The sequence below is a fragment of the Macaca nemestrina genome, chromosome 19 (genome assembly GCF_043159975.1).
Source record: "Macaca nemestrina isolate mMacNem1 chromosome 19, mMacNem.hap1, whole genome shotgun sequence".
Classification (NCBI taxonomy): Eukaryota; Metazoa; Chordata; class Mammalia; order Primates; family Cercopithecidae; genus Macaca; species Macaca nemestrina.
The window spans coordinates 42,637,575-42,652,186 of NC_092143.1; the positions used below are offsets into that span (position 1 = coordinate 42,637,575).

A 14,612-nucleotide genomic window follows, 5' to 3' on the forward strand; every position below is an offset into this window, starting at 1 on the left:
TCTTTTTACAAGTGGTGATTATAACCCAATAATGCTTTTTAAAAATAAAACATAAAGGATTTCATTTATGACCACATGTAGTAGGTACCTGCATCAGACATCTAATCAGAGCAGCAAGTTGAAGATGCAAATAACTGGGAAATTATAGTTGTTGAGATAGTTTTCCTTTGAAATTAGAATTAGCCAAAAATTTGATACTTTTTTTTTTTTTTTTAGGAAATCAGAATCTCAAGGTACATAATTTACTCCTGTGGCTCGTGATTATTTCATGATCTGCTTGGTACCTTGAAGTAGTGGTTGATCTTCCAACACCAGTGGGAGGATCCAGAGCATAGTTTCCAGGAAACGACTTATACAGTAGGAATTCTGTCTGTTCCATAAAGGATAATCGAAGTAGTGGTTAGCGGAGAACTGTTGTCACTTAAAAACGGAAATGAATTAGTTGCAAGGATTACAAATGTATAAATACTTATGTATCTTAATGGAGATAATAGAATACGCAGCATTACATCTGTGATCAAAACAGTCCAAATGCTAGACATCTAGCAAAGTGCAAATAAGATGATGAGAAGGCTTTAAACCAGGTTGTATTGAGGGACACTTGAGGTTGCTGATGGGCTTGAGAAGAAGTGGAATAGACTGAAGACCAGCAAGTAGGAGTAGAGTGGTGGATTTCTGCCAAACTGCAACAGCTTTCTGTACTGCATAGAAAGAATGAGGAGCCTGTCAAAAGTGATCCGTATTCAAGGATGGGTTGGTTGACCACTTGGTATGAATGTTATAGGGATTCTAGCATTAAGGGGAGCGACTTTAGTATCTTTTGTATCTTCTGAGTGTGTTTTATAATTTTACGATTCTTTGACCAAATTCTAAGCTTTCTAATTGGATAGATAATAACGGAATTAGTCAGAAGTAAATTAAAGAATTGCTGAATTGAAAAAAGTAATGCACGTAGAAATTCTTGGTATAGTTTTTGGAATATAATAAAACCAATTAACATAGACCTGACTTCAAGGAAACTTGATTTTATTTCTCTTTCTTGAAAGAGAGTACTTAAGAGTACTTATGTCACTACTACCACTGACCTCTAGCCAATGCAAGCTAGTAGGGCTGCCCTGGTTGTGCTCAACCTGCATTCACTAGGACTAGCAGTGCCAGCTAGTTGTTAAATATTTGGAATTTCACCCCTGGGCATAACCAGAAAGGAAACTATTCTTAACCTCATGAAAAGGGTATCTATGTTGAGGTTTATAGGGATTCTTTATATTGAAATTTATTATTATTATTATTATTTTTTTTTGAGACAGAGTCTCACTCTGTCACCCAGGCTGGAGTGCAGTAGGCGATCTTGCTGGGATTACAGGTGTGTGCCACCACGCCCGGCTAATTTTTTGTATATTTAGTAGAGGCAAGGTTTCACCATGTTAGGCAGGATGGTCTCGATCTCCTGACCTCGTGATCTGCCTGACTCAGCCTCCCAAAGTGCTGGGATTACAGGCGTGAGCCACTGCGCCTGGCCTGATAACTTGTTTAGAGTGTTACATAAAGTAAATATTGACGGAAAATTATAATTAGCTACTCTTTAAACTTACTTCTGAATTATGTTTCTCATTTTTGTTTTTCAAAATAGTAGTACATTAAAATACAGAAGATTCTTTCTAGCATGGCAGTCCAGCCAAATATGATATCATATAAAATGTGTTTGCTGTAACCTCCCACACTATGTCGTTAGTCAATTTGAGTAATGCTAGAAACTATATGTTCTCGTCATTTAATTTATAAATCTGCAACTGAATATAATCTATAAAAGATAACATTAGAATTTGTCACAGAAACAATGTAAGATAAGTTAGGTAAAATACCTAATAACTCTAAAAATAAGAGAGTTAGTGTAACTCTTAAAGAGCCTTTAGTCAGATTCATGCAAAGTAAAACTAATGTAGAGCATGCTTATTCATATAAAGTTTCTTTCTTTTTTTTTTGGAGACAGGGTCTCACTCTGTTGCCCAGGCTGGAGTGCAGTGGCATGATCATAGCTCACTGCAGCCTCAAACCTCTGAACTCAGGCAATCCTCCTGCCTCAGCCTCTTGAGTAACTGGGACTATAGGCATGCACCACCACATCACACCTAGATAATTTTTAAGTTTTTTGTAGAGATGGGGTCTTGCTCAGTTGCTGAAACTGCTTTTGACTCCTGGCCTCAAGTGATCCTCCTGCCTCAGTCTCCCAAAGTGCTAGGATTACAGGTGTGAGCTGCTATACCCAGCCTAAAGTTTCTATTTTATACTTTCCCTGACTTGGGAATAAAATAAGTAGTCAATATTTTAGCCTGGGTTTAAACTAGCAGGTGCCTATTTAGGAATTGGGTATATTACCCTGTTTGTTTCAGCAAATTACTTATTTAAACATTGAGAATAAACTCTCAATGTGTTTGAAAGCAGAAATTGTAAGCTATCTGCAGATAATTTTTGAAGTGTAAGTTTCCTATATCAGCACTTATACTTAGCATAAGTGTATAAAATATATATGAACATAAAATTCTACAGAAAGCTAATATTTCGACTTGATTATATTTCTAAAGTAGTCATACCATTTCATTGGGTTGCCCTTAAATGACTGTGAGAGAGAATTCTGAAGTTTGAAGTCTCTTCCTTCTTCTATACTAATTCAAATACCAAAATGAGAAGCAAATATAATTCAGAGAACTTCTGGTCAAGATTATCTTGTTAGTTCCAAATTTGAAGTCTCATCTTCTCCCCTTTGCTTCAAAAACATAACAATAATAGATGAATCATAAAAAGAAAACATTTTAAACACATAGCCAAATCCCAAAATGAGACAGCTATTTCTTGATGGAACAGAAACAGAAAAAGCAGTCAAAACAGTGAGCCTGCTGAGCTGGAAGGAGGAGAAGTGGCTGGGAGCTCAGCTACTGTAGGCCAGACACTAGTGCCAGGTTCTCTGCTAGAAATTAGGAGCTGGAATAGATCCTTTATTAAAATAAAGAGCCTGAATAAATGTGTTAATAATAATGGTTAAATTCTATGTCTAGGGAGGCAAGAGTACACAGAAACAGCCTTACCATGGGATCTTGAAACAAACTGATACCGGCATGGTGATAAGCCTGGCCAGTACTGTCTTTAGTGTGATTGTAGGGCAGGAGCACCAAGGCACCAATTATGAGACCTGGTTTCAGTCTGAGACTCTAGGAAGCCACCACATAACCTATAGATTTGGAAGTATTAAACCATATTAGATGAGCTTGCATAACAAAATACATGCTGAAATTAACAATAGAAAAATAACAGTCATGATCATAATTAAGGTAAATTTATCCAAATAGAATTAAAAACTAATAGAATAACTATGGGAATATTCTGAGTAGCCTCAAAGATAAATGAAGGAATAATATTCATAAAAAAGAGTATATGGGAAATAAAAACAGAAAGAAATGAAATAACATGACTGTGAGAGAGAACTAGTTAACTAGAAAGCTTAAAATGAAAAATGTAGTCATTAAAAATCAAAACTTAGTAAACAAGATTGATCTATACTGGACACTATCAAAGAAAGTTAATAAATTGGAAGATAATAATTAGAAAAGATTATCCAAGTTATCTTTATGGAAGAGACTAGGTTGTCAGATCAAAAGTGCACTCCGAATATACTGAGCAAGACGAATAAGAATAAGCCAATACCTAGACTTGTGGTTGTGAAGCTGAAGAATACAAAGTGGGAGTCCCCAACATTTTTGGCACCTGGGACCGGTTTCGTGGAAGATGGTTTTTCCATGAACTGGTTGATGGTTTCAGGATGATTCAAGTGCATAACATTTATTGTACACTTTGTTTCTATTATACATTGTAATATATAATGAAATAATTATACAACTCGGCCGGGCGCGGTGGCTCAAGCCTGTAATCCCAGCACTTTGGGAGGCCGAGACGGGCGGATCACGAGGTCAGGAGATCGAGACCATCCTGGCTAACACAATGAAACCCCGTCTCCACTAAAAATACAAAAAAATTAGCCGGGCGTGGTGGTGGCGCCTGTAGTCCCAGCTACTCGGGAGGCTGAGGCAGGAGAATGGCGGGAACCCGGGAACCCGGGAGGCGGAGCTTGCAGTGAGCCACTGCACTCCAGCCTGGGCGACAGAGCGAGACTCAGCCTCAAAAAAAAATAATAATAATAATTATTATTATTATTATTATTATTATACAACTCAACTCACTGTAATGTAGAATCAAGGGGAGCACTGAGCTTGTTAATCTGTATTTGGAGCTGCTCCCCAGCCTTAGCATCACCACCTCAGTTCCACCTCAGATCATCAGGCATTAGTTTCCCGTAAGGAGTGTGCAACCCAGATCCCTCACATGTGCAGTTTACTCCCATTCAGGGAAATGGTCACTAAGGTAGTAGCAGTGTATTTCTCTATTACTTTCAGGTAGTGAGTTTTAAAAAGAACGAGTATACCTGCTGTTGGTGAAAAAATGGTAGAAAGGGCCTTCCTACATTGCTAGTATAAACATATTGTCATCACCCTAAACAATCTGACGGCATCTATTAACATTACAAATACAGCCTTTTCAGCAATCCCTCTCCTGGAATCTATCCCAGAGACATAAACGTACCCATATATAAACACATCTACCAGGAGGCTTATCAGCCTTATTCGTAGAAACAAGGTAACTAGATATATATTGGATGCCCATCAGCAGAACGTTATGATATATTTTACATGTTATATATATGTGCTATAAACCTATACTACATGTCTACTATTTTTACTTTAGAAGTCAGTTCTCTTTTAGAATGATTAAAAATAAGAAAAATACCTTGCTTCCCTTGTGGACATCTACATTTCTGTCTGTTTTCATATTTTTTCTGCCTGAAGAAATCCCTCTAATATTTTGTATAGTGCAAGTAATAAATTAGCTTATTTTTGTCTGAAAAAGTCTTTTTTTCACCTTCATATTTGAAAGATATTTTTGCTGTGTATGGGATACTTGGCTGACTGTTGTTTTATTTCAGTGCTTTAATGATGCCGCTACATTTAGGTTGGACTGCATCGCTTCTCCTAAGAGTCAGCTGTGACTCTTATCTCTGCGCCTCTGTATTTAGTGTGTGTGTGTGTGTTTGTTTTTGTTTTTGTTTTTTAAACTGTCCTCAATATTTTCTCTTTGTCTTTGATTTTTAATAATTTGAATTTGATGGATCTAAGTAGATGGTTCTTTTGGTTTTTGTTTGGGGGTAGGGTGACCATGGATATTTTCTGACGTGCTTGAATCTGTTTGATTTTTTTTTTTCATTATTTATAGGAAATGCTCAGTCATTATCTCTTCAAATATCTCTTTTGCCCCATTCTTTCTTTCTTTTCCTTCTGGGAGTCAATTACATGTATATTAATGCATTTCATATTATTTTACAGCCCTCATTGGATTCTCTGTCTTGTTTTCTCACTCTTTTTTTCTTTGTAGGGTTAGTTTGTGCAGTTTCTGTTAACCTGCCTTCAGGTTTGCAGTTCATTCGCAAGCTCTGTCCAGTCTATTGTTGAAACCTGTTTAAGGCATTCTTCACTGCAGTCACCACATTTTACAAAAATTCTATCTTTACCATTTGTCTCTTTCTTATAGTTTTTAACTCTGCTGAAATTCCCAATCAATTCAAACAAATTTTGTAGATCATAGTTCTTTTAGATTCCCTCTTTGATATTTTCAGAATGTTTTATCTCTGTGTCATATTCTGCTGATGACTTTGTCTCTTCAACATGGATTCTTTTACTTGCTTTGTTGTGTGTTTCATACATTTCAATTGAATGTTAAACATTGTATTTAAGAAAACAGAGGCAGAGGCTGGGTTCAGTGACTCACCCATGTAATCCCAGCACTTTGGGAGGCTGAGATGGGAAAATTGCTTGAACCCAGGAATTCAAGGCTGCAGTGAGCTAGGATCGCGTCACTGCACTCCAGCCCAGGCGACAGGGTGAGACCCTGACTCAAAAAAAAAAGTAAGAAAAGCAAGACAGAGGTAAATTGTATGGAAATAGGTATACCTTTTCATCTCTTAAGCAGGGAAAGTAAACTTTTTCTGTAAAGAGCCAGATAGTCAATACTTTTTATTTTATAGGCCAGATAGACTCTGAAGTCTACTTTAATACTAATATAAGTCAGTCCTCCATATTTTGAGTTAGGCATGCACAGATTCAACCAACACAGATTGAAAGTACATACAGTTGGCCCTTCATATCCTCGGATTCCATACCCACAGATTTTTTTTTAATCTATGGATGGAGTGAGCAAGTGTAGTATGCCATTTTGTATAAGGGACTTGAGCATCTGCAGATTTTTGGTATTTCCAAGGCACGGGGATGTCCTGGAACCAATCCCTTAAAGATACGGTATACTGTATAGCCACTCCTGCTTTCTTTTGACTTATGTTTGCGTAGGTATCTTTCCGTCCTTTTACTTTCAACCCAACTATATTAGAAGTTTCTCATAGATAGCATATAGTTGGGTGGTGTGCTTTTAATCCACTCTGACATTCCTTGGATTTTAACTATTGTAGACTATTTGCAATTAATGTAGTTATTAATACGTAACTGCCATTTTACTTTCTGTTTTTTGTTGGTTTCCCCTTTTTCATTTGCATTTTTCCTGCCTTCCTGTATGAAAATTTTTTTAGAATCCCATTTTGATATATCTCTAGTTCTTTTTTTCTTTTTCTTTTCTTTTTTTTTTCTTTTTTTTTTTTTTTTTTTCTGAGACAGTCTGGCTGTGTCACTCAGGCTGGAATGCAGTGGAGCAATCTCAACTCACTGTAACCTCCACCTCTCAGGCTTAAGCCATCCTCCCACCTCAGCCTCCCAAGTAGCTGAGGCTACAGGTGTGTGCCACCCGCCTGGCTAATTTTTGTATTTTTTGTAGAGATGGGGTTTTGCCATGTTGCCCAGGCTGGTCTCAAACTCCTGAGCTCAAGTGATCTGCCCACCTTTGCCTCCCAAAGTGCTGGGATTACAGGCATGAGCCACCGCACCCAGCCTTAATATATCTATAGTATTTTTGTTTCTTGTCAGGTAGATTTGCTCTAGACATTACATTATATGTACATAGCTTATCGCAGTCTAGTAGTGTTGATATTTTACCAGTTCAAGTGAGCTGTAGAAACCTTTGTCCCTTTAAATCCCTTACCCACCTTTGTTTATAATTGTTTTAGATATTCCTTTACATACATTGAGAACCACATCAATGTTATAATTTTTGCTTCAACTGTCAAATATATTATAGAAGACAGAAGAGGAGAGGAAAGTCTGTTGTATATACCCATGTGCTTGCTCCTTCCATTGCCCTTTTCTTCCAAGAGGTTTGCTGATTGCTTACTTTGAGCTTTGCTGTTTGGTAACTATTTAATGTTCAGATTCCCAAAGACTATTCACTCCGAGGAAACAGTGACAAAATCATAGTCTGTTTATCTGAAATATAAAGACTGAAATGACAGTGTAGAGCAATGAAGTCATTTTCTGAATTAGTAGTCATTTTCTTGGAATGGGTACTACCCTACCACTACTCTACATCGTGGCAGTCTTAACGATTTAGGGTAGTACAATAGTGAGAATACCAATATGGATCTATTAAATGAGGAACTGAGTAAGCTCCAAATTTCCCTCTAGATTGATGTCTGTAATTTATTATATGAAATTCCTAATTATTACCATTCTAAGTTCAAAAGATTTTAACCCAAATCCTTTAGTAACTGACAAACCTCATTCTTAAGATTCTTGACAGAAATAATCTTGATGAGCTTCTCTGTGTGATCTTTCCAATTCTGTTATAATTTTAAGGCAATTTCTCTTATTTCGATTAATTCTATTGCAAGGAGAAAAAGAGTGACTCTGTGTTGGGGTTTCTTTTCTTTATGAGGCACAAGACCTAAATGTCATTGAAGAAGTGATTCGAATGATGTTAGAGATCATCAACTCCTGCCTGACAAATTCCCTTCACCACAACCCAAACTTGGTATACGCCCTGCTCTACAAACGCGATCTCTTCGAACAATTTCGAACTCATCCTTCATTTCAGGATATAATGCAAAATATTGATCTGGTAAGTGTAAATGAAGACATTTATTATGATTCTTTTTTAAGTGTTAAAGCAGAGAATGTTTAATAAGCCTTGGTAAGAACTGTAATAGTAAGAGTTTCTTCTTTCAACATTAACTGTATTTGCAGTCTATTTTGCTATAATAATTGTGGTAATCTGTGTATTGTATATACATACACATACATATTTAATACAATTGAAGTCATACTTCATACAGTTCTTTATTCTGCCATTTTTACTTTACACTTAGACTGTGAGCATTTTTCTATGGTATTACCAACTCTTTGAAAGTCTCACATTTTAATATTTATCTAGCCCATGTTTGTGTCCTAAAATATATATAACCATTATCCCATTTTTGCTCATTTATTTCCAATGTTTTATATCAATTCTTAATGAATGAAAAGTTTATAAATAAGTCTTATCTCAAATTTTAAAATTAATTTTTGGTATGGTTTTAAAGCTGGAATTTTACTAGTTTTTCTGTCAAAGGGCATCTTTATTTTCAAGATTCAACACAGGTTGCGAAATTGCTTTCCAGAAAAACGATAGAATTTGTGCCTCTGGGCTGGGCGCAGTGGCTCATACCTGTAATCCCAGCTACTTGAGAGAGTGAGGCAGGAGAATCGCTTGAACCCAGGAGATGGAGGTTGCAGTTAGCTGAGATCACACCATTGTACTCCAGCCTAGGCAACAAGAGTAAAACTCCGTCTCCCAAAAAAAAAAAAAAAAAAAAAAAAGGCCAGGCAAGCGGTGGCTCACGCCTGTAATCCCAGCACTTTGGAAGGCCAAGATGGGCGGATCACGAGGTCAGGAGATCGAGACCATCCTGGCTAACATGATGAAACCCCATCTCTGCTAAAAATACAAAAAATTAGCCAGGCGTGGTGGTGGTCGCCTGTAGTCCCAACTACTCAGGAGGCTGAGGCACAAGAATGGCATGAACCCGGGAGGCAGAGCTTGCCATGAGCCGAGATCGTGCCACTGCACTCCAGCCTGGGCAACAGAGTGAGACTCTGTCTCAAAAAATAATAATAATAATAATTTATGCACCTGTATATCATCTTATACTTCCACAAGTGACCTATGAGAGGATCTATGTCACTGTACTTTTGTAGCTTTGAGCATTGTAATTATTTTAATGTCTTTTTATGGCAAAAATGGTATTTTTTTCATATTTTAATTTCCTTAATTACTAACGTGGTTTAACATTTTTTACACGTCTGTGAATGTTTGCTTCCTGTCCTTTTTAAAAATGTTTTTTGCTAAGTTTTCTACTGCCATATTAGTGTTTTCTGATTCAATTTGGTCCCATAGATATTTTTTGAATAACTAATATAATTCACAGTGCTAGGTTCAAGTAAACTGAAGAGCCACCATCGCTGTCCTTGTGTTACTTATATTTAGGAAGACGTTCAATAATTAAGTTATGAAACAAACATAAATATATAATTTCAATAGTAAGTAAGCACATGTACATACCTTTCTCTGGGGTGTTTACCCAATAGTGGAATTGCTGGGTGTTGTGTATCATGCCAAACCATTTTCCCTGGGGCGCTACCATTTTACACTTTAGTCACTGCTGTATGAGAATTCCTGTTGCTTTACATACTCATAAAAAATTGTTTTGATAGTTTTGTCAGTTTTGTAATGGCATCTTATTATACTTTTAATTTGTAATTCCTTGATTACTAATAAGGATAAGCATATTTCATATGTTTATTAGCCATTTAGAGTTCCTCTTTTGAGACTGCCTGTTCAAGTCTTGTTAGTTTTTCTATTGAGTTATTTATCTTTTTCTTATCAATATATATTTTATTATTCTTGTGTTCTAGATTCTAAACTTTTCTTGGTTATATGTTGCAAATATCCAATCTCTAACACAGCTACAAACTTTTTAACAGAACTCTAAAACTCCTCTGCAAATAGTCAAACAGATCAGGTAACATTCTCAAATCTACTTGTTCTATGGAGACCTGCTACCTGCCACACCCATTGTGCACTGGTTCTGCACAGCTACAGTGTATTCTTGGGAATTGCCTTCAGTGCTCTCCTTTGGTTAAGCCTGGCTCCTGTGTCTTTGTCTTTCTTTGTTTACTACTTTGCGTTGATGGAACATATACTATAGTAGCTTTCTGGGAAAATGGTGTATATGAGATAGATTTTTTTATTTTTAAATTTATCATGTCTGAAACATCTTTCTTCTCCCTTTATATATGACCTGGTCTTTATGGAAGCTTTTCTGATCTCTTTATCCTTGTGTTCTGGAACGTCATGATTTCCTGCGCTTTGGGTAATTGTAGTGGATACTTGGAGAGCCTTTTTAGTCTAGAGACTGATGTTCAATGCTATCAAATATTCTTTCTGTTGTTGTTTTTGAGACAGAGCCTCACTCTATTGCCCATGCTACAGTACAGTGGCATGCTCATGGCTCATTGCAACCTCTGACTCACAGGCTCAAGCAATCCTCCCAGCTCAGCCTCCCAACTGGCTGGGATACAGGCATGCATCACCACACGCAGGGGTGTGTGTGTGTGTGTGTGTGTGTGTGTGTGTGTGTGTGTGTGTAAAGGCAAGACCTTGCTATGTTGCCCAGGCTGGTCTCAAACCCCCAGGTCAAGTGATGCTCCCCACTCAGCCTCCCAAAGTGTTGGAATTGCAGGCGTAAGCCGTTGCACCCAGCCAAATAGTCTTTTAAATTATTTCTTCCCTGCCACTTTTGGTCTGTGAAATTCTTCTTAATTAGATGGTCATTTCCTTGGAACCCCTTTATATCAGTATCATTAAATCTTGTTTTGGGGGCTAGTCCATGTCCTTAGATAAGAATTCTTTAGGCCCCTGCCTGGAGTGTAGAAGCCTGTCTGTCAGAGTTTTGAAAGCAAAGATAGAGGCTGAACTACTTTGGGGATGGAGAGAGAAGGTAGAGAGTGGCTTCTAAACAAAAACCTTTTTGCTTTCAGGGTGGCAGCAACACATAGATTCTGGTCAAATTTCAGACATTTAAGAATGTCTCTATCCATTCTCATAAGCCAGTTTGCCGAAGTAGGTTAATCTTTTGCTTGTCTTAGTAGAGTTTTGTGTAGTTGTTAGGTACTTGGTTGAAATCAGGTTTGGGCCATAGCTAGCCTCCCATTCCAGACTTTTAACACATAGGATGTATTAACTGCTGGATACTCTGGAATCTACACAATTAAATGTGAGTTTAATCTACAGTTGAGTATACTGTTGCAAATCCATTCATTGATTTTCACAGCTTTTTCATGATTGCTGGTAAACAGAAATCAATATTAAAACTCTTCTGTCAGCTTAATTTCATTGGCTTTCCTTAAGCTGCTTCAATTATATACCTAACGGTTGCAGCTATAGCAAAATATTTTGCCATGCACACTCTTGTCATTTTCCTAAGCTTATATCAACATCATTTAGGTATCATTAACAGAATTGGGGAATTTGGGTATAGTTGCCATCCGTGCAATCAAGGTAAAGCAGAAACACCATTTCACACAAGGATGTTTATTTTAATAATCAAACTTTGACATTTTAAGGGAAATCTTTATGAACCAGTATACTCCCATGTAGATTCACTGATATTTAGGATGTGTGTGAGCGCATCCTTAGGCAACTTCTCGAATATTTCATCTCTGGCCCCATGTCCTTCTTGTTAATTCTGAGTTTTAATTAAGAAGTGTTGGTGTTGATAAGATCTCTTTAAAATTGAAAAGTGTCAGTGTTAATAAGATTATGAAACAAAGTATTGCCTAAGAACACCCATCACAAGTTAACTCCATCTTCTTTTATGGGATAGACTATTTTTGACAACATGGTAAATTGTGGTTTATAGTCTTAAGAATTTGTGTTAGTTTTATACTTTGATAGAAGATGAGAATGCAAAAGTACCAGTTATTAAGGAAAGTAAAGAGTCTATGGGGGCTGGAGGGTATCTCATGGGAGAATGACGTCCCTGCTGTCATCTCAGCTCTCAAAGAAACTATCCAGAACTCAAGCAGAGCCTTTATCCATTCCTCTTTTTTTTTTTTTTTTTAATTATATCCATTCCTCTTAACAGTTATTCCTGCAAGCAGTCTTAAGGATTATAACATCCAGTAGAAATTGTTCTCTCTGTGAAGGCAAATTTATAGGCAGCTATTTACTTACTTCTGAAAAGCTTCTTCTAACCATGTCATTCATGAATTTGTCCAAATTCATTTCTGTTTCTTAACAGTAGTATTTTTGGAGGTAAAATACTGAGTTTAAGACTCATTATGCTTGTGGGTAAAGGTTTCACAAAACTTTTTCCCCTTTTACATGAGAAATTGGCCTTGGGTTAAGATGCTTTTAGCTCAGTTCTCTGGAAATCTAATGGAGGTAGAATGTTAGTTGTGTTACCAAGCAACACTGCTATGATAAAATGATAATGTGATAAAATGACATTTGATTGGTAAGCTGAGTCATTACTTGGAGGACTATGAATGAACTACAAATGCTTGATGAGAAGCCATTGCTTTGGGCTTCTCTGAATGAGAGAACTTTTATAACTGGGCACATCCTTTACAAAGACCTAGAAGCTGAGATTGTCACAAGGATATTGGTTTCTATTTGGGACATGGTTCTAAGGTAGGGTGGCTACTGCATCTGCCTACAGTAGTCTCATTCTCTTGCATCTGAGCTGTCATTTGAAGGGTCAAAGACTAGCCCAGAAACTACCATAAGGATTCCCAAGGAAAACAAAAGCCTGTGGGGTTTTGCTCTTGGCATGCTACTTTTCCTATCTTTATATCTTTTTTAAAATTAATCTGATGCCAAGTGTGGCCTTTTATAGTCTTGAGACTCCTGATGTCTAATATTTCATCTAAGAATATCACCCACGAATGGGCATTGTAATGTTAAAATAGTGTTTTCTTGTATTGGTTTATTAATATATCTCTTTCAAGCTCCAGAGGTAGGGAGATATTCCTGGTTTTCCAAGATTTATTGAGATCTTTACGTTCTAGAAATATCCAACTTGTCTGTTTTTAGTCTTCATGTTTCTAAACTGTGCCATCCCATTCATTTCAGTCTGCCCTTGTGGCAGTCCTCTATCCCATCTGTCCTAACTTTTGCCTTTCTCTGGACCTCCCTCATTCCAATTTCTTTTTTCATTCCTTCCTACCTTTCTTTTTTCCTTTAAAAAATTTTTTAAAGATAGTCACCTGAACTATGGACTATGTATGTCTGGTAATATACACCTGCAGTATATTGGAGAAAAATAATCTCTAATTCCCAGTACCTTTCATTGTGATGGGCAATATTTTCTTTGTGTTCCTGACAAAAGACTAAACCAGAGATTTTTTTTTTTCCCTCTGTGGTCATAGCTGCAATAGCTGCAATATTACACATCATTTGGAGTATTTAGCTTTAAAATTTTATTTAAACCACATCAAAAGCCATTTGCTTCTTTTCTAATCATCACTAGCTTTTATTGCATACTTGCTAAGCACTTACATGCATTAACTTACTTAATCCTCAGTAAAAAATAAACCATGAAGTATATTTCATTTTAGTCCTCAATTTGCAGATAAACCAAGTTAGAAAGATTAATTAACTTGTTTACTGTCACACATTCGGAAAATGATGCAGCCAGAACTTAAACCCAGAGTTTGATGATAAGGCCCATGTTAGTAGTAATTCTGCCTAACCACTGTACGCATTCACTAAATGCTCCCACAGTTGCCTATGAAACCATCTGATCATATCCACAAACGTAATTACTTTCTATTTCAAAATCAGTTCTAATGAAGTCCAATCGGTCTTTATTCCGTCAGTGGTGCAATAAGGAACATTCTTAGTAACCAGGCAGTTGATATCCTTAAAAATATCTCTGAGGTGTGGTGGTGCACTGTTATCCCAGCTGCTCAGGAGACTGAGTCAGGAGAATCTCTTGAGTCCGGGAATTCAGGACCAGCCTGGGCAATGTAGCAAGACACCATCTCTTAAACACACACACACATACACACACACACACAAAAGAAAAGAAAAAGAAGAAAAAAGTCTCTGAAAGACCAAATTAATTTTTTTTTATAAGGACACACAGAACCATGCAAAGAATTTAAACTACATCCATTTGAAACACATTCTCCTTTGGAAGAAGTGAAAGGCAGAGTGGAGGTGAGGAAGTAGAAAGGACCTCACTGTAAGCACACAGTATAGAACCATGTAGAAGTAAAAGCAGGAAGTTAAGTTGTACTTACTTTTCTGTTGTTGTCGGAAGAATGGGCCACTTATTTACACTTCACCTGTATTTAGTAAAAACTGCATTCTCAGGCTAAACATTTGGCTATATGCTGTTATGCAGTTCTTAAAACCACATAAACAAATGCCTAAACAGTTTTAAGTACACCTTCCAGATGATGGGAATGAGGCTTGAGTGCCTCATGTATATGACCTCTTTTACCATCCTTGATCTATGTGAGCTAGGCTTATTATCCCACTTTACAGATAAGAAAACCAAGATGCTGAGAGGTTTCTTAGATGCCTAA

At 36.9% G+C, this 14,612-nt stretch overlaps 1 protein-coding gene and 1 long non-coding RNA gene across 17 annotated transcripts in view; one reads left to right on the plus strand and one right to left on the minus strand.

Moving 5' to 3' along the window:
- The window catches only part of LOC105489384 (dymeclin), a 406,658-nt gene that overhangs the window by 316,384 nt on the left and 75,662 nt on the right, over positions 1-14,612 (plus strand). For 11 of the 16 annotated variants that reach the window (XM_071085379.1, XM_071085377.1, XM_071085380.1 and 8 more), the window contains one exon: positions 7,918-8,100. The exons of the other annotated variants lie outside the window; for them this stretch is intronic. In XM_071085379.1, coding sequence (XP_070941480.1) covers positions 7,918-8,100 — 183 coding nt within the window. The remainder of the gene's footprint in view (positions 1-7,917; positions 8,101-14,612) is intronic. 16 annotated transcript variants of the gene reach the window in all.
- LOC139360022 (uncharacterized) lies at positions 566-13,716 on the minus strand. Its single transcript, XR_011616887.1, has 3 exons — positions 12,253-13,716; positions 3,084-3,226; positions 566-701 (listed from the first exon to the last, which is right to left on the minus strand). It is a non-coding gene; the product is annotated as an uncharacterized lncRNA (long non-coding RNA).